The 20,435-nt window shown below is 27.4% G+C and overlaps 1 protein-coding gene across 2 annotated transcripts; it reads left to right on the top strand.

Moving 5' to 3' along the window:
* Positions 1 to 221: 221 nt before the first annotated feature.
* Positions 222 to 19,919, top strand: LOC145843445 (cGMP-dependent protein kinase 1-like). Of its 2 annotated transcripts, none has more exons than XM_082950930.1 (18): positions 222 to 294; positions 6,535 to 6,622; positions 9,291 to 9,366; positions 9,824 to 9,916; positions 11,459 to 11,626; positions 11,954 to 12,092; positions 12,337 to 12,398; positions 12,740 to 12,904; positions 13,138 to 13,353; positions 13,502 to 13,544; positions 13,876 to 14,009; positions 15,597 to 15,666; positions 16,195 to 16,301; positions 17,238 to 17,431; positions 17,829 to 18,035; positions 18,278 to 18,393; positions 18,715 to 18,878; positions 19,311 to 19,919. In XM_082950930.1, the coding sequence occupies exons 1-18, from the start codon at positions 246 to 248 to the stop codon at positions 19,587 to 19,589; spliced, it is 2,370 nt and encodes a 789-aa protein (XP_082807056.1). In that variant the 5' UTR covers positions 222 to 245; the 3' UTR covers positions 19,590 to 19,919. The 2 variants fall into 2 exon arrangements, with proteins under 2 accessions (XP_082807056.1, XP_082807055.1); XM_082950929.1 differs by lacking the exon at positions 222 to 294 and adding an exon at positions 3,401 to 3,538.
* The last annotated feature ends 516 nt before the right edge of the window (positions 19,920 to 20,435 follow it).

The raw sequence follows: 20,435 nt of genomic DNA, 5'->3' as shown, positions 1-20,435 counted from the left end.
ACTTATTAACTATTTTTACTACTTGTGTTTTTTTTGTATTTTTATATCCTAGTTTTATGTCTTAATTGTGGTATATTGTTATAATTTTATTTTTAGAATTAATTTGTATAGATAGGCTTTGATATTAGTTGATTAATTTTGCATTTTTGCGATAGGTATTAACATAACTTGCTAAATTATTTACTGGTTCTCTTTTAAATGCTTAACATTGTTTTAGACATTTTATTAATTATTTCCATGTTGTTATGGGGACGGGAAGTTCCAAGGTTGGAAGCCAAAAGCACCCCAAACCAGGTTAGAAAAAAGCACTTACTTGTCTTCGAAAGACAAAATAACCAACTTTATAGTAGTCTGTTGTGTTTAAAGTTTATACTACAAAATAAAGTCGCTTTAATGTGAGTAATAACTTGAGTTAAAACTTTAATTAAAAATGGAAAACGAAAGTTTATAACTAAGAGTTTAATTAACTTGAAATAAATAACAGCATGCATTTTGTTATTTTAATGCTGGTTATTTGCAACTAAATAAAGTAAGAAATGCTGTAACCTCAGTTTGTGTTTTTAGAGGATTGAGCTTTCTGAAATTCAATAAACTTCATTTTCTTCCAACTTTATAAGTTGAATAAAATCAAAGCGCCCCCTGTCACATGATTTAGTCGTTAAAAGGGGGAACTTTAGAGAAAAGGTGAATATTAAGATTATCAAGTTTAAAATCTTTTTAAGCATCTAAAGTGCAGAACTCTTTAGGGTCTTTTTTTATAATCAAACATGATTTTTATAAAAGTACAGAACTTTGCTGTGTTGTTTTAAAAGCGTTGTATTTGTTTAAGTTCTGTGCGCTTTGTTGATTTAATTAAGTATGAACGTTTTTTCTTTATTTAAAGGAACATATAAATAGACTGTTATATGTAAGTTTTTTGACAGCAATCTCTTAAAGCTGCATTAATGTTTTACGTTTGAAACAGTTTGCTTCTTAAGTTTAATGTACGTAATAGAGGAATAAAGAATTAATATTTAAAAGTTAGAACTCTGAAACAATAGGTATAAGCTGATTTTATTAGAAATTTGATAAATAGTTCAAATTCTAATATAATATATATATATTGGTTCGTTTATAAACTTGTTGAATGCATATTGTAAAAATTTATATTATTTTGTTTAGTTAATTTAAGTATATATATACATATATATTAACTAATTGAATACTTAAAAGATATTTCAAACTCATGAACAAGAATAAGTTTCATATTAATTTTCAAAACTTTCTCTTTAATTTCTTATTGAATATTTTGTTTAAATATTATATGATATATAAATAATACAAACTTTGTGTTTATGATTAGCATCTAAAACAAATCCTTTGAAAGTTTAATTTTGGACCTTTGTTGAAATTTAGTGAAAGTTTTTTAGAAAACAAATAAAAAATATATTCTATACAAAAAATTCCCTTATAAAAAAATAATCTATAACAGTAACCTTTTTAAAAAAGCAACATATTTTCCAATATTGAACAAATTTAGCAGTTTGAATAATGTTTTAATGGCCATATGTTCAGTAGAAACTCATAACTACCGCTTAATAGTTTGCATACATATTTCTAAAAACGTGCTTAAATGAAATATTTAAAAAATTCCAGTAGCTATTTGGAAATACTTCAATACTTCTTAATAGATTTATTTTAAATTAAAATTAAACTTATAAATATGAATTTTTAATTTGAAAGTAGTGTAACAGAAATAGTTAGAAAAAATATATAAATTTTATAGACATAAACTTGATATGAATTTCGCAAGTTTCATGCTAAATTCATTATAATTTGGTCACTATTAAATTTAAAAAAAAATCATCAACTTAATTTTAAAATTATTCAATATTTGAAGAGAAATAGTTCCATATTATATATCCTAAGTTTGATTTAGCATGACAGAAACTTCAAGTTGCCTACCAAAATTAAGTTTTGGACAACTTTAAATTTTACTTCCAAAGCACATGTGACGAATTAAAAAGGCGCAAATAGAATTCATAGCAATTCTCCAGTATCGATTTTTCGCAGTCGATAAAATCTCGTACATTTTCAAATTCAATTGAAATTGAAAATGTTAGTGTGTGGGGTGGCGCCCTTCCCTTTTGACACTCGTCAAAATTTTCAATCGATGTCACTTGTTGTTTGTTTATGCGCCCCTTTTCTACTTCGCTGCTGCTACAACCCGGTTCTTTGTCGTTGCGTTCGCGACTGTGCAGTCTAGGTAGGAACGTCAGGGCTTTTAGGATGTTGAACTGAATTTGGTTTTGTTTGTTTGATTGGGAAAGACTGAAGTTAATTTTAAAACAGTTGTTTTTGTTATTGTTAAACGCTTGAATATTACTTGTGAAAAATGAAGTTAATACTTTAAAAGTTAAAAGTACTTAAATATTTTAACTTATGACAATGTAAAATTAAAAAATATTTTTTAATGAAGATGTTTTATAAATGCCCATGAGTTCTAAAAACAATTTTAAAACTGATTTTGTTTGAAGCTGTTTAAGTTAACTATATGCTGTAAAAAGAGTTAAAGATTTACTAGTTTTAGAGCTTCAAACATAATAAGTTTATAAAACAAGTTTTTTTTTACAAAAACAATTTAAGACAAAGCAGTGTTTAGCAGCTAAAACAGCGGTTTTACAACTGTGCTACAACAGTCTCAATCGATTCAGTTCAGTGCAATTTAACCAACGCAATCTACTTTCAAAATTAAGCTGAGCACCCAGAGAAAGGCACAATCAAATTAACTCGGTCAACAGCAGTTGTGTTGTTGAGCACACGTGTTCAACAGATGAATGGATTTAAAGGGTTTGGTCTTTATTTAGCGACGCTTGCAGTGTAAATAAGTTTCTTTTGCACTTGTCAAAAGGTTGTTTGTAAATCCACAAGCTCAATAGTAAGTGTTTTGCACCAGTCATAGTGTTTTGCAAGTGTAGGCAGAAATGTTAAGTTAATTTAAAATTGTTATCCTACACACGTATATTGTTTTTTTTTAGTGGTAGCTATCGTCATTATGAGATTTTACTACAATAAAAGTAAGCGAGTCTGATGTGTTTGGGTATCACATTGTCTGTTCGTGCGTATTAGATTGCGTTAGAGCTTTGTATTTTGATTAAAATTACTCAAAGGTCGAATAAAATTTGTCAGCGCTTATTGCGTAGTGGTATATTAATAGATTTACGAGTCTCACCTCATTCTCTTAACTCTTTTTTGTTTTTGTTAGCTTTGCTTGTTGCAACCATTGAAAAGAAAAAGGCATTTTTGTTTATCAAGCTCAGTTGTACGAAACATTTTGTACACATTTTCTGTTTGCTATAACTACGTACAACTAAGTTTTACATTTAAAGTCAGTTGAGCGAATAAACTGTTTTGTTCATTCAGCGTTTAAACTAGTGAATTGTAAAAATGTCTGGTTTTGGAAAGCTTTCCAAGTTTAAGTACAACAAGTCTTTGACAGCGGAAAAAAAGAGTCTTGTTCCAAGCCCCACTGCTAAGAATAGCAATGATGATTTAAAAGGTAAGAAAATTCTCACATAATTTCATTTTGTTTATCGTTTAGTTTTTTAGCTACAGATAAGAAACATATTTTTTTTAAGCATTAGAAAAAATTCCGTATTAATCAGATAAAGCTATCAAAGAATTTAGTTAAAATAAATTTTGTTTAATTCTTGGTTTTGATTGTTTTCCACATTGTATAGGTTTTTTAAACGACAATAGACTTACAAAAAAAAGATAATTCTTAGAAAAGTTGTAAACAAAAAATGCAGTATGTGTTTTATAAAAATTAGAATCCAAAATTTATTATAAACTACAGTATATTGACTATCATATAACGAAATGAGTGTTTTTTAATAAAAACTATTACAAAAAAACAACTTATAAACAAAACACGTTTAGGAACGCTAGTAAACATTTTTGCTGAATATTTTGTAGTCAATGCATTGTTTGAAGCGCTATTGAAATGTTGTCAATTACATTCAAGTATATCCTATTACACTCGAATAAAATAAGATATATGTTATTTTAATGAGTTTGATACATCCTAAACTTTATTTTGCTTATTCTACATACTGTACCAAACATATTTTTATTTTAAATTTGGTCTGAATTGCTGTTTAAATTATTAGTATAGCTAATAGAAGAGAGCAAATACTATACTGTCTACTTTTATACTTGTACGGAAAAATTTCAAAAAAAAAAACAAGTTTGTTATATAACACAAACTATGTTGATTTTGCTAATCATGATTACTTTAGTTGAAATAATAAATTTATATTTTTCTCAAGTCAATAATATAGTTTTGTACACTGCATAACTAAATAAAAACAGATTCAAAATAAATTTTAACCACACGTATGCAAATCATCAAAAAACGTAACACGAAATTTGCATTCAAAACCAACAGTCAATTACGCCAAGTACGAGCAACTCTCAACATTACAAAGAAAAAAATCAATTATGTATGAGACAACCTTTTAATCCGCTCGTGCTTTGTCAACTCTCGCCGCTGAGAACTGATTTATCATTTACTACGCTTCCTTGCCTTGAAACTCGCTCGTAAATATGCAATCAGGTGCCAAAAATTACGTAAATGCTCATAGTTTGGCCATCCGATTGTAAACTTAATTGCGGTAAGAGTTGAATTCCCACTTTTGTAAGTTTTCGACGTCACTTTTTTGTCTTTAAATTTTTAAATAGTTTGATGGCAGTGTGTGTGTGTGGAAGTAATTTTCAATTAAGCCAGATGAATTGCTTATGTTTGCTGATTGAAAATTTAGTTAAAGCTGAGGATTTATTGTAAATGCGACTTTAAAATTAAGAAAAAAAGCTTTTAGTTTATTTAGAGCTAGGTTTTAGTGTCTGAAAACTAGTGCTGTGTTCTTATGAACATCGTTAACATTAAAATTAGTTTTAGTACTAAGCTTCGTTGCTAAAGTTGTTAGAAATTTTATTATATATTGATGTAAATTAACGTCTTTGTTGTAATAATTCAAACTTGAAAGTGATGGTTTCAGTAGATGGTCTATTTTTAGCCGGTTATGTTTAAAAGTACTATAAAAAATTAAACACAAGTACTTTATAAAGTTTTTGTGGTTGGGAAATGTAAACAAAATGTGTATCTTCAAATAAAAACTACTTATAAGTTTTCCAATTTAAACTGCCCGTACAATCGATTGTTTTTGTTTATGTTTTCACTTTCAAGTTTAAGTGTGTGTGGAAATTTTAAATAGAAATAGTTAAACAACTTAAATAGAAGTGCAGCGGAAGTTATCGCGCCATCTGTCAGCAGTTAATGAAAATAAATAGAAAAAGTTATAAATTTAGAAAATATATAACTGTGGTGCTTTTTTAGCTTGAACTCATGTTTAAGTTTATACGAAATTGTTAGTTTTACTTAAAAGTAGTTTTGTTGATGTTTTGTATCTTGGTTTATTTGAGATATAGTTTTTATACAATTTAATTTTTTTGTTTTTATGTTTCTTTTATTTAGTACATTTTTAAAAATAACAACGTTTCCATCTTTTTTTAAATATTTTAAAACTTAATATAAATTTATTTCTAAATTTGCTAATTTTTTTATTTTATTGATTTTTGAATGTACTTAATATAATTTATTTACTTAAACATGTTATAAGTTGTGAATAGTTATAAGAAACTAATTAAAGTTGGTTTTACTCAGCCAAGAAAGTATTAAAATCAAGCTTAAGAATAAGTTACAAAAATAAATTTAAACATAAAAGTTATTTAAATCTAGTTAAAACATAAGCAAAACCAAAAAATAATAATTTAACCTTTTGATATAATATATAAAAAGGATATTTATTTTTATAACCTAGTAAATTATTTAATAAAAAATTATTGATATTTGTGTATTGAAATATGTTTTTAAAACTCTTTTGTTCTACTAAGAGAAGGAATAAGTCATAATATAAACTAATTAATATGAAATTATACCAAAAGTTATTTAAGCATTACAACTTAACAAGTTTTATTAGTTTTTTTTTTGTTTTTTGAAGTGAATATTGAAAAGATTTCACTAAAAAAAGTTTATTTTAATTTTTTAGCTAAAAGCAGTTTTTTATTGAAACGGACAAATTAAACTAGTAGTTTATATAGAAATTATTTTTTGAAAAGTATTGTAAAGTAATTTTTCTTACTATTTTATACTTAAGGACCAAATCATATTGTGCAAGTTTAAAAAGTTTCAATTATTTCTTTATAAACAAAAATTGTACTTTTTTGTAACTTCAAATTTAATAACTCTAAAAACTTTTCTGTACATGTTTTGCATGTGTGAGATTTTTTGAAATTTCAAGTTTGGTATCTCGCACCTGAAAATTGGTTTTAAGGTATTAAAAAACCTGATTTTTGGTGTCGCATACCTAAAATTTGGTGTTAAGGCTTTAAAAAAACTCTTTTTTTTTATTGGTGTTTAGACATTAAAAAAATATTTTTGGTATCTCACACCTGAAATTTGGTGTTCAGACAGTAAAAAGTCCTGATTTTTTTCAGCAAAGGAGGAGAAATGGAAGAAGGAGGTAAGAGGAGTGATTGAGGAGCTCCACAAACAGAACAAGGAGAAAGACTCCACAATAAGATTGTTAGTTGAAAATATTGAATTAGTTAAAATTTATTAGATTATAAATTAAAAAAAACATGTTGTGAGTAAAGATGTTAAATTATCGATAAAAAATAGATTGTAAGTTGAAAGTTTTAAATTACTTTGAAAAAAAAAACAACAGATTGTGAGTTTGAAGTGTTTAATTTATATGAAAAGTAAAAATAGATCGTTAGTAAAAATTAAACAAGTTAGTCTTAAATTAAAAAGTAGATTTGTTACGATAAAAACTGGAAAGTTATGATAAAATACTCAATGAATAGCTTCACAGGTAGCTTTTAAATTTGAAGCTTTATTGCAGTATTTGTACTATTCATAGTTTTTATAATTTTAAATACCAACACATACTCTAAGCTTTCTAACAATCATTTGCGTTGCATTTATGTATGACTTCTTATAGCTTTCTTATGCTTTACAGTTTAAAATTTTGTTTTTTCTTAATTTAATAGTTTTGCTTCAAAAGCAGCAAAAACACAAAAACTTTGATTATGTTTTCTAAGAACCATTAAGTCTTAAAGTGATAGTTTACACATTAAATTAGTTTTAATAAGTAAATAAGTACATAAAACTGTTGTGTATAACTTTAAATATTCTTAACTGTTTTAGGGTTTAATTATATAATATAATTAATTTTGTTAAAATTTCCTTAAAATCTAGGTTTTAAAATATTCTTAAGCTTTTATTTTATATTTTCTATAAGTAATTATATACTTTTAAAGTAAATTTTCTATAATATTTTTCTAACACAAAGTTTACCTCAAAGTTTATATCATTTAATAACTTAAGAAACTATGTGTTTTTAAAATTTTCTAAAGTAAATAAACTGTGCTGAGATTTTGTAAAAATTGTATTGTACTGAGTTTTTATTCTGTTATTTTATTCAAGTGTTTCGGTGTAGTCAGCTATTGTTGAAGATAGCGTTCGACAAATTTGTAACAACAAGTCATTAATCAATATATTTTAGCTTTTAATATTGTATACAAAGGTAGTAGATTTTGTAAAATGCTTTTTTGTACTTTTGTTAAAGTACATCTTTATAGTATAAATGTTGTTTTAAAGCTGACATTAACAAAATTTAAAATTCGAAACCTTTTAAAAGACAATCTCATAAAAAAGGGTTTATAAAAAAAAGTTTTAGCATAACACTTAGGTTTTACAATTTCCTGAAACTAAATGAGCACTTCGAAAAAAGTAAATAGGTTTGTGATACAAATAATATAAAACATGTAGCAGATTTAAAATAAAAAACAATTAAAAGACTAGCTGATATATTCCAAGTGAAGTTTAAGCATATATTTTTTGTTAAACTTTTGGTTTTTTATGTAGTTGTGAGTTTTACTAGTTTTCTTATATAATTAGTTAAACTAAGTTAAATTGTTTTTTTTTTTTCTACAACTGAATTTTTTGAAAGTTTGGTAAATTTATTTGATACCGAAATGATTTAAATAAGTTATGAGCGAACTAAAAGCAAACTTATGTAAACTAAGCTCGAGAGCAGAATAAAATTTTATGGAAATTTGAATAAAGAGCAGACTTTTTCCATTATATTTGTCAAGAGTTACTTTTAAGCTTAGTATTTTACTAAAGTTATGTAAAAAATACAACAGTGTTTTTCCCTATTTAAATAAAGTTTAATTTGATTCACTTTTAAGAACTCAAAAATAAAAGTTTAAAGAATTTGTAAACGACTAAACTTTGCTTATCAAAAAATAGTTAAAGTAAATAATAACTTTAATCATATACAAGTTGTTTAAGTCAAATTTAATAGATATCTTATAGTTTAAGTTACTTTTAAAAGACGAAGTTTTATATTATTTACTGTCTCCTTTTAATAATTGCATAACTCGTATCCTTCAAAGTGAATATTTTAATTGATATCAAGCGCACAAAATTAAAAAAAAAGTATGTATAAAACTAAATAAATGTCCATCATCTTTAGGCAATTAGACTAGAAGAAAGTTTAAAATAAGTAAGACAAAAGCATATTTTTTTATAAGTTGTTAGTAGTATAAAAGTTTAAGTAATTATACAAACTAATTTTTAATTATGATTTCTCTATGGTCAAAAAAAAAGAAATAAGTTTTATTTTTTGAAAACTAAAACATAAAGTTTTGTTTATTTTTTATTTACCAAGGTTGTAGAAACTGTCAAACCTGGTGACAAGCAAAAAAGGCAAATGCTTCGAATTCTGAGACGTTTGAAATACATGCATTAACACACGGTAGCTTGAAAAACTGCTCGTAACAACAACAAACCGCTAAGAAAGCACGAAACACATCGCTTTGAAAAGGCAGATCTTCAAGTGTGCCAACGCGTAAAAAATCGAAAGTAAACCATAAAACGCGATTTTTTGTGTATTCTAACATAATTTTCTGCTTGTTTTCACAAACGGCGTTTCTACCCGCGCTGTGTGCAAAATTAAAACTTTTGTGTTTTTGTCAGCTTGTTTAAGTTTGAAACGTTTCTCTCTTTGATGTGCACATATCAATAAGGACATCTCATTGAAAGCTTACATTTTATTTCAATTGAAGACGGTTTTTTATGATATGAAACTGTTTTGTCAGAAGAGAAGTAAAAGTACTTTTAGTATATTTTATGTATTTGTGGTTACGATTCATTGTTGTTTGTATTTATTTTTATTATTTTCTAGTTTGAAAGACAAGCTTCAAGAAGCCGATAAGTCTCACGCCAACATCACAGAAAAGGATGTGGTCAAAAATCTCGAGGTTATAAAAAAAGTTTTAAATTGTTAAAAGTTATTAAGAACTAAAGAAAAAATATAATTAAAAGTATATGCTAGCACAAGCAATTCAAAAAGTCGTTACAACTTTTATGTTTAACGATTTACAGTTACAATTTTTTGACAATAATATTTAATTAAAAAACTTTTTAAAGCTATATTTTAAATAAGTAGAAAAATAAGAAATAAGTACAAACAATTTTTGTAGTTTGGTTAACGAGTTGGCTAACTATTTTTTTTTTCTCCATAAACTTCAATACAGGTTTATTTTAAGCATATTATTACAATAATTTTATATGACTGTTTATTACAAACTTATCTAAACAAAAAACTAGTTTAGTTTCTAATAATCTAACTAGATGCTTCAAACAGTTTTTAAGTATTTTTTATATAACTTTTTTTCTTAATAGCTTGAATACTAATTTTTATTTACTGCAACCCAGACTCGAGTTGAAAGTCTGGAGAAGAAGATAGAAGAAAAAGAAGTTGTGATAAGAAATTTGCAAAAATCCATTGTTAGCGTCGGCACCAGTAAGGTTAGATTATTTTGTTTATTTATGTACTAAATAAAAGTTGAGAATGTATATTCTTTAATTTCATGAACTATCTTATAATTGTTTGTATACTATTTTAACGCAATAAGTACTTTAATTAATTTTTATCTTAACCAAACACATACAGCGTATGTTTAATAAGCTTTCGAAACTAATTAAAGATGTTAGCATTATGCTGCGAGAAGTTTTTGTTTGACTTCCTAGCGTCTTTTAGGTACTTTTGTATTTGCGGAGCAAATAAAGCATTATTGTGTGCCAAAAAATTTCGGTTTAATGTCGTTTTCCTCACGTTTTCAATATGTAGATGGTAATTAATACAAGTTATTTAACTTGTTAAAAGACACACATATTAAGTTTAAGCATAATTTTAAGTAAAAAGTTAAATTATTTGTACGAATTTCGAGTGAAGCATTAAATAGTAGAATAGGTATTAAAAAAATTGGACAATTTTATTGAAATAATTCATTTAGTGCACTAAAAAAATTAAATTACCTATGCAGAAATTACTTAAAGTTTATTTAAAATCAAGTACAATTAAGTTTTTCTTTCTGTAAATCTTTTAGTGTTAATCTTTTTGAAAGTACTACTAGAAGATTTTTTTTGAAATATTATAAATAAATTTTTTAACACGAAATTTTATTAATCATAAAATTCAAAAAGAGCTTTATTTAAATATAGTTCAGAATTATTTATAATTTTCCAATGTTGCAAATAGTTAAAGAAGCAAAATGTTTGCAAATCGCCAAATCCGGTTCAACTTAATCACATAATTAATCCGATTATAATCCCAGGAAACTTTTAGATTGAAATAAGAAACTATTCTGTTGGTAGAACTTGATTGATTTTCGCCTACTGCTTTGTTTTGTTTTAATTTCTAAATAGGAAACGGTTGATTATATAGTTTGTTTATAATTCGAAGCTAAGTTTAAAGATTGATAGGAAAGTTTAAGGCGCTTTTTGTTATTCTACAGTTTATTTTTGTCATAGCTTTTGATTAAGAAAAAAAATGAAATGCTTCAATTTTTTTAAAGTAGTTTGTTTACTAAAGAAATATTAAAACTTATAATTTTAAAGCTTTTATTTACGAATATTAAACAGCTTTACATTCTAACCGTTTTAAATCTGTCAATATTTGTAAATTTTTTACAAGATTTGTATGAATATAGGACGAGTTTGTGGTAAATATCTATAGTTTGAACTTTACTGCTCGTATGTAGTAGAGTCAAAAAATAAAATATTCACATTGACAAAAACGTTTGTTAGGAATGACTTTAGTTTTTTAATTTTTGTATAAAAACAAGTTATGTTTTTTTTTCAAATTAGCTCTACAACATAGAACGTTTTTTTAAAAACTAAAAAATTTTAGCTTTTTTAATGTTATATAATTTTTTTCAAGTTGAAACTTAAAAAAAGAAAACTAAAACGTAATAGTTAATAATAAAACAGTTGTGTATATTAAAGATAATTAAAACATTTTTTTATAAAAATAATAAAAATATCTTAAATTTTTTCCTTTCTAATCAGAGATCAGGCGACACTTCTTCAGCTGACAAGGAGAAAGATCGTCTCCTCCAGCAGTTCCTCGGACACAGCAACAACAGATCCAACGACTCCTCAATCAACTTGGCGCCTCCCAAGCAAGACAAGGACAGATTCGGTATATCTGCCGAGGCCTTCACCGCCTCTAAACTCGTTAGTTCAATGTTACTGAAGTTATTCAGTGTGAAAATGTTAGTTATTCTTAGAGTACTATAATTTAAAGTTTAAACGGTTTTCTGTTTAATCTGTTTAGTTTCAAGAATATGAGTTCTTATTTTTGACAGAAGTTATGAACGTTAAAATTATTTTAAGCTTTTTGTTCTCTTAATTTTGAAATTTAAAATCTTATAATGTTTTTCGATCAAAATACAGCTTATATTTTCTGATAACTGAAATACTTAAAATTTTCTTTTCAAAGTTTTTTTTATTTATACAGCTTATATTTTATGCAATTGCAAAACCTAATGCCTCGATTAACAGAAAAAAGCGAGTGCTAAGACTCCCGAAGATCGTCTCTTCATCTCAAAATGTCTTGAGAAGACCACCTTTCTCAAAGGTCTCGACAGTAAGCAGATAAATGAGCTCATTGAGTGCATGCACTTGGAAAAAGCTTCCGCGGGTAAGTATGATCTCGTTGTAAATATACGAATATAAAATGTTTAAGACAAAAATTTGTACTAAAGTATTAATTAAACAAACTAGTATTATTTAGAAAAAATGTATATTAAGCTTTTGCAGTTTAAAGATTTTGTAATGAACAATAAAGATAAAAGTTTAAATTTATTTATAGCATATTATTTGCTGGTTGAAAATTAAAATTAATTTACTGTTAAAAAAAAACAATATAAATAATATTCTTACAGGTAAAGAGGTGATAAAGCAAGGTGATTTTGGAAAGGAAATGTATCTGATCAAAAAGGGTCAGGTAAGAAACTTCAAAAATATGTTTACTCTTAAAATTTTTCAATGCAAAAAGGAATTTTAACAATCTAGTTATTACTATTTAGTTACTAAAGTTTTGCAATCAGACATTTTTTTTACTTATAACATTTTTACTGACTTTAGAAGTAACAAAATATTATAAAATAAACTTTTGTACGTTGAACAAAAAAAATAGTTGTTTTAACAAGTAAAGTATTTACTATTAATAAATAAACATTTACATTCTTTGTGGTATATATCTTCTATTTTTGGAAAATAATCTAAAATATCGTCACACAATACAACATTAATCTCACCACACTAACAACATGTTCTCCTCCACAGGTTGACGTGTTCGTGGAGAAGAACGGCAAGCAGAACCACGTGTTCGTGCTGGAACAGGGAGGCATCTTCGGAGAACTGGCCATCTTGTACGGGTGCAAGAGAACTGCCACCTGCAAAATCAAAAGCGAAGCCGAACTCTGGGTCATTGACAGGCAGAGCTTCCAGGTTTGTTTATAGTTAACAGTCAACTTTTACCTTTTAAAAATTATATTATTGTTTCAGAGGTAGTAAAACCTAAAAAAACTTTTTATAGTCAAGTTTATAGTTTTAGTACTTGAATTTATTTAGTTCAAACATAATACATAATTCAAATCCAAAATTTAACAATATTTATTTTTGTATAGTTTTATCAATTAAAAGCATCAAATTCTACTAACAGCGTTTCTCTTTCCAAACAGACAATAGTGAAGCACCTGGGCCAGGAGAGACTGGACGAGTACGTGAAGCTGCTGAAGACGGTGGACAAGCTGAAGGAGCTGCCCAACGGGACGCTGATGAGGATGGCCGACTGCTTCGAGCCGCAGAAGTTCCACAAGGGAGACTACATCATCCGGCAGAACGAGAACGGAGACTGCTTCTTCGTCATTCGCGAGGGAAGAGTCAAGATCACCAAGGTTTGAAAAAATCTCAGAATGTTTATAGAAATAAATTTTGTAAATAAAAGGTGTTGAAAAGGTTAACATTCTATAATACCGAACTTTAACTTTTGCTCCTGTTAAAAAAGTTTATGTTTTTTTCAAATATAAATTATCAATTTTATAGAACAAAGGAAAAGGCGAGGAGCTGTTGGTGAATCTTGGAAAAGGTTTGATAAATTATAATTAACAAACTTGTTTTTTTGAAGCTTTAAATAATCTATTACTGTAGATGGTGTTTTATTAAAAATAACTATGTAAAAAACTTATTTGGTTTATTTAAACCTATTATAACTTTTTTTTTCAATTTACTTACATTTTTATATTTATTAACAATTTTTAGAATTTTTTTCTCAGTCAACAATTCAAAATAAAAAACGAACACGTTTTAAAGTGTAAAAAAAAGTTGTGAGTATAAAGTTTTTCTTAATAACAAAAAAATAGAGAAGTAAATAAAGTTTGCTACTAAAGGGATTTGAACCCACAACCACCTATTTTCAGGTGATTTCTTCGGGGAGCGCGCTTTGCTGACCGAAGACAAGAGAAGCGCTAACGTCATTGCTGAGAGCTCTGAAGTAGACTGTCTTCTGTTGGACAGAACCAACTTCACTAATCTGATCGGTGACATCAATGAGGTTGGTCTTTTGTTGTTTACTTCAAATTCGTAAAAGTAATGTAAAATTTTGCATTGTAAAAACTGTTAGTAAACTGTATAAGTTGAATAGATCTTGTTAAATAAATTAAGTATAAATGTTTCAGTATAGACTTAGAAATTAAAAGTAAGATAATTTTTGAGCATTTTAAAATATTTGTTTGTAAAAAAACTTAATTAAGTTTGTTTTTGTTAACATTGTTAACTTAAAGTATATGTCCTTTTGTAGTTGAATATTGTGTTGTTAGTAAAACATTATTTTATAAACAAAAAAATATCTTTAAATTCTGTAACTTTATATATATTTATTCTAAGTCCTTTATTTATTTCGTAAAAACTTGAAAAGTGACATACTAAGCTTGAAAAACATGTTTTGTTGTTAAAACTTAGTTTGATTTTGGAAAAACACATATACAATTACATTAAGGTTAATACTTTTGATAGGGATTAGGTTTAATCTATTTATTTACATTGCAAAGCTTTTAAAAGGAAAGTTTTTCTGTGAGTAAAAAAATTTTGATATAAAACTTTATTATCTTGAGAAAAAAAATAGCTTTGGTAAAACTAGATAAACTATAAGATAATATTTTCTTAAGTAATAATTTTGAATAAATTGTTTTCTTAGCAAAGCTTATTTGTTGTTTGTTTTACCAAAAACATGTTTTCGTACCAAAATAAAAACAGTTTTAATAAATCAAATAAAGAGTAATAATGTTTTTTAAGTATTAATTATGAACAAATTGTTTTCTTAGCAAAGCTTATTTGTTGTTTGTTTTACGAAAAACATGTTTTTGTACCAAAATAAAAACAGTTTTAATAAATAAAATAAAGAGTAATAATGTTTCTTATGTATTAACTTTATTTACACTAGTAATCTTTTTAAGGTATTTAGTTTAATACGTTTAACTTTTTGGGGACAAACTTGTTTATTTTTGTGTGACCTAGTTTTTGAAATAAAAATAATTAAATAATAATTTTCAAGTTTGTTTATCCGATAAATATTGCTATTGATCTATTTAATTGTATAAAAAACACTTTAGAGTTAGCTCAAACTTTTAGGTGCAAAATTTAAGTGTAATTTTTGTTTATGAAGTAATTTAAAAATCAGAGTTTAATTAAAATAGAAAGCTTTAAATCAAATAACTCTTTTAAAATAAATGTTGTGTGAAAAAAGGTAGAAAAACAACTCTAAGGATTGATTTTTTAATACTAAATATTTTAGCTAAAAATTTATGTACAAAATGGTACTCTACCATTAAAAAACAAGTATAAGTAGTATGAAGAAAAGAATACATAACTTTCTACAAGCAATAATTTTATTTGCACCACAAAATAATCTAAATTACGGAAAAGTAACATCAATTGCAACAACTTTCTACTACAAAGCCTTTAAAAGGGGGTGCGCAAATAATTTTGTTTGTTTGTCACTTTCCGGCGTTTAGCGTCTCGCTTGTGTAAACCTGCCACGCGACGTTTCAACTAAGTAGGTCAAATGATTGTCACTTGGTCATTTAGCTGCCACTTGTCACTTTTGTCCGGTTAAAATAACAAATTTCGATTTTGCATACAGCTCGGAAGAACGAGGAAGAGCACTAAAAGCTTGGAGCGGATTAACCAGGAGCAGGAAAAGGAATATATAGGTTGTTTGTTTTGATTGTTTTCTCCGTTTTGAAAGTTGCTCACTTACTGCAGTTATGATGTCATAACACATCAAACAGTTTGATGTTGTTGTCACATCTTAATATTTCAAGGCTCTGTAGTAACTTTTTTTTTTTAAATACATAAAGCATTTTAATATATTTTCTCTTTAAAAATATACACATTAAAGCTAAATGATTAAGTTATTATATGTTATAAAACTTATTACTAAATAAAACTGCTAATTTGAGTAAATATTACGCAACTTTATAAATTAACAAGGCAGGGTGTTACTATTAAAAATTTTTGATTAACTAGAAAGTAAAAGGTTTATGATATAAAGTTTTCATAGCTTTAAAATTCACATCATAAATGCTTTCAGTAACCTATATTTTTATCAATCTCTACAATTTAACAACATTAACACATTTATTTAAAAAAAAAGGTTTATGCTATTTCGTTCTGAAAATACTGTTATTTAAAAAATTTGATTATCACTAACAATTATTCAACCAATATTATCCGAACAGAGATTATGAAGACGCTTCGTATAAACGAGGAAAGAAATTTCAAAGTTCTGACGCCGAATCACGATGACGTAGCTGTTATTCAGAACGCAACACTCAACAGTTTGCAGGTTTATTACGTCATATTAGAGACTAATTGCAGTAACTGCTACTAAACTGATCATTGTTTTTAATCCAAACTTGAAACCCATACTTTTTTAAAACTAGTTTTATTTAAATTATGTATAAAACTTTACTTAGTTGAAAGTTAGTTTGTTAGCTGTCACTTTCAACCTTTGATTAAACAATTATTAGTTAATGGATTTAATATTGTCTACATTAGCATTAGTACTGGTTATATATATATGTAATTATATATCAAAATTTTAAAGTATTTATAAATTTTGCGTGTATTTTTATAAATTAGTTTTACATACGTATCATTTCATACTATTTAAAATGCTTGCTTATATAAAGCTAAGTAATAAGAAGTTAAAAAAAAAAATTGCGCTTAATTAAACCACAAACATTTTAAACTGTTTTTAAATTAAAATCGTTGTTTAAACTATCTAAGTTTAAAACTTTAAACTGTTTTTATAGTTAAATACTAGCTTGTATATAACTTAAAGTGTATGTTAACAGCCAATTTTATATGTTTTGTTTGATTTTTAATTATTTTTTAATTCACATCACGTATCATACACCAGTTACAATAGATTATGTTATTTATTTTTTTATAGTTAAGTATTATTTACATTTGTCAAATCCAGCCGAACTTGTAATGACCTTAAACTAACTAGTTTTCTTCTCGGTTAAGATACAAAATTAAGACTACCGACAGTTAGTTTACGACATAATTAAGATATTAAATTACTTGATAAATAAGAATATTAGTTTTAAACTATAAGTTAATCTTTAAGTTTTTATAGAAATTGAGCGTCTACTTTTGTTGATTCTACTTGTTTTTTTTTTAACGAATAAATAATCAAAAACAAAAATAAATTAATTCGCTGTAAATCATAAATTCTATTAATTCCAATATTTTAAAATGAAATTTTGTGTCCAAGATGCTGGCAGTCCTGGGCCAAGGCGGATTCGGTTACGTCAAGTTGTGCAAAGTTCCGGGCATCACCAAGAGCTCCTTCGCGCTGAAGTCCATCAAAAAAGCCAAAATAGTCAAGCAGGGCCAGCAGCAACACGTGGTGGCGGAAAGGAGCATTCAAATGAGCCTCAAGTCTCCCTTCACTGGGAAACTTTACAAGTTGGTGGATTATTTTGATGAATTAGTGGTTTAATTATAACATTCTTGCATATATATTGAAAAAAAATTAATCATAGCATAAATTATAAACTTTTTTCAATTGTTTAAAACTAAAATCGACAATAAACTAGTCTTTTAGACGATAAGAAATTGTTATTTTTGTCATACAAATTCTACTAAACTAAAAAAATGACTCGAAGGTTACCATTGTTGAAGCATCTAAACATTCTATCATTAGTTTTGAACAAATCATACGTGTAATATTTTCAAGACGAGATTAACAGAAAAGTATTGTTTAACTTACACTACTTATACTTTTTACTAAACCAAAAAATAAGCCAAGTAACAATAAAGTTCAAACAATTTTTCGTCCAATCAAACCTCATTTCTGCCGCAGGACGTTCAAGGACGAGACGAGGGTGTACATGCTCATGGACGCGTACCTTGGCGGCGAACTTTACGGGGTGCTGAGAAAGGTGGGCCCCCTCAAGGACGGGGCGGCCCGGTTTTGCGCCGCATGCACCTTGGAGGCCCTCGCTTATCTGCACGAGAAGGGCATCGTTTATCGGGACTTGAAGCCCGAAAATCTCATGGTCGACCACAAGTTTGTTGCTTTGAAATTTTTTATAGGTTGCGTATTTTGCTTTGATTTTGACAATTTTCAAACCTTAAATTTTTAACTATAAACTTTAATTTCATAGAACTTTAAAAAGCTTAACTAAATTTATTTTCTATGCTATTTGTTACTTTGGGTTTTTTTACTGTTTTTTTTTAATATGAATATTTTACATAGAAACATTGTTTATAACTGCTTCATGTTGTTTATATAAATTTTTATTATAACAGGGGTTATGTAATTCTAATTGATTTTGGATTTGCCAAGAAGTTGAAAGAAGGTTCAAAAACCTGGACTTTCTGCGGTACTCCTGAATATTTCCCTCCCGAAGTACTCAGCAATGCTGGTTTGATTTTAATTTTTGTAATTCATTGTTTAAAATGCTTAAAACAATTCTAAGCAATGTTGATTTAAATTTATAGGTTTAATATATATTGAACGGAAATTAGTTAAGCATTAGCTGTTCGTGAAAAACTTAAAAAGTCCCCAAGATTAGCTTAAATATTAATGATAAATCAAATTCATACATGTTATTTCAAATGCGTTTTGCAGCTAACGTGTTTTTAATTTACTTAAAATCAATAATTCATTACATTTTTCTGTCAATTTATATTCTAATTCCTTTTCACCCAAACAACCGCAAACAAATGTCCGAATGAACCAACAGGTCACGACATATCGGCCGACTACTGGTCGTTCGGCATCCTGATATACGAGCTGCTCACCATGACGACGCCCTTCTACGCCCAGGACGACATGCTGGTGTACGAGAAGATCCTGGGAGGCATCGAAAGAGTCAGGTTCTCGCCCAAAGTCAAGAAGCACGCAGAAGTTTGTTTAAATAAAATTATCTGACAAATATGAGTATGTGGGTTTAAATGCAATTGATTAAAGCTGTTATTCTTGTTTTACCGTTAATTTTGTGTTAGCTATTGTTTACTGGATGATTTTAACTTGCACTTTAAAAAAATAAAAACTGCATCAGTCATCGTAAAGATGTGAAAAACTGCTGAAAAACTTGAATTTTCTAACGCGTTTATATTTTGAGAAAAAGACACTAAATGAGTTTAAATCATTTAAATTGTATAGTTCATTTAAGGTTTTAAAGTATTATAGGCTTTATGACGTCACACGTAAAATCTTTTGAGAGTTTTGCATTTGTGTAAGCTTCAAACTTACCATTATTATGCTTACTTCAATGCGCAGCTAAATTTAGAAATCTCCAAACACTTGAAATCATTTTCAACTCTTTTCCACTAACAGGCGCTAGTGAGGAGCCTGTGCAAGCTGGAGCCGCGCGAGAGGATGGGCAACCTGCGCGGGGGCATCAACGACATCCGCAAGTCCAGGTGGTTCCAGAGCTTCGACTGGCACGGCCTGCAGCAGTGCCGCCTGGACAGCCCGTTCGACCCGGACGTCAGCGGCCCGCTGGACGTCAAGCACTTCCCCAAGGTGTCCGGCCACGACGGCGACAAGGACTCGTCCGAGGACCGCAGGCTCATCGCGCAGGCTAACATGAAGTGGGACGAGGTTTTCGGATAAGAGGGGATTTTTTTTGGGGGGCACTTAATTTTTTTACGAAGCACCACGCGAGAGATTTTTTTTCGTTTTTATTGATTTTTTTTTAAAGCCAATTTTTTCACGACGTTATTTATTTTGATTACATCGAAAACTGTAGATAAGCGAAACGCGAAAAATAATCTCAATCTGAAACATCAGCATTTTAATTGATCAGTTGGTTTTATTATAATCAATTTTTTCAGCAGGGCTCAGAAAAGCTGGTTAAATTGCCGCAACATACGAACTTTAATTGTTTTTGTTTAACTTTGAACTTGTTTTCTTCATCGACTTTTACAATAATAAATTCTACTGTGAAAACGCTTAAAAGTTTTTTTTTGTATTTGTTTCTAAACCATAACCACAAAAAGTTAAAATTTACTTATAAAAAGTTTTACAGTAAATCTTGTTAAACATTTCGGTTTTAGATTTATTCATATTATTATTGTTAAAATTGCTTATATATCAACAATTGTTTTAAAAACTCAACTCGTAAAATTTACATTTACAAATGTTGGTAAAAGTTTATTTTTATATTTAAAAAAAGTGCTTGGTTTGTCAGCAGTTATAGCTAATTTTAAGTAAACATTTTATGATGATTAAAATTTGATGGGTTGTTTTGAGAAGTAGTTTTAAAAAATTTATAGAAAATAGTTTTTTATTCATTGTCAAAAACTTATTATTTCTGTTAACATTGAAAAGATGCTCTTACAATAGCATTTTTGTCTACCTTAATGATAAACAACTTAAGATTAACCTAAAAATTATAAACATTAGTTAGCTAAAGACAGTATTTGTAAGAAAATCTTGTTCATCAAGAAACTAAAAGAT

This window comes from Thalia democratica, chromosome 8 (assembly GCF_965202585.1).
Source record: "Thalia democratica chromosome 8, ktThaDemo2.hap1.1, whole genome shotgun sequence".
NCBI classification, from domain to species: domain Eukaryota; kingdom Metazoa; phylum Chordata; class Thaliacea; order Salpida; family Salpidae; genus Thalia; species Thalia democratica.
Note: the sequence above shows the minus strand (reverse complement) of the source record. Positions and strands in the feature narration are given on the sequence as shown.

Bases quoted from the DNA above. Each gene is read 5' to 3' on its own strand.
- LOC145843445 (XM_082950929.1), top strand. From the start codon at position 3,427: ATGTCTGGTTTTGGAAAGCTTTCCAAGTTTAAGTACAACAAGTCTTTG. The intron at 6,623-9,290 runs GTTAGTTGAAAA...ATTATTTTCTAG, and splicing joins AAAGACTCCACAATAAGATT to TTTGAAAGACAAGCTTCAAG. The intron at 12,399-12,739 runs GTAAGAAACTTC...TCTCCTCCACAG, and splicing joins ATCTGATCAAAAAGGGTCAG to GTTGACGTGTTCGTGGAGAA.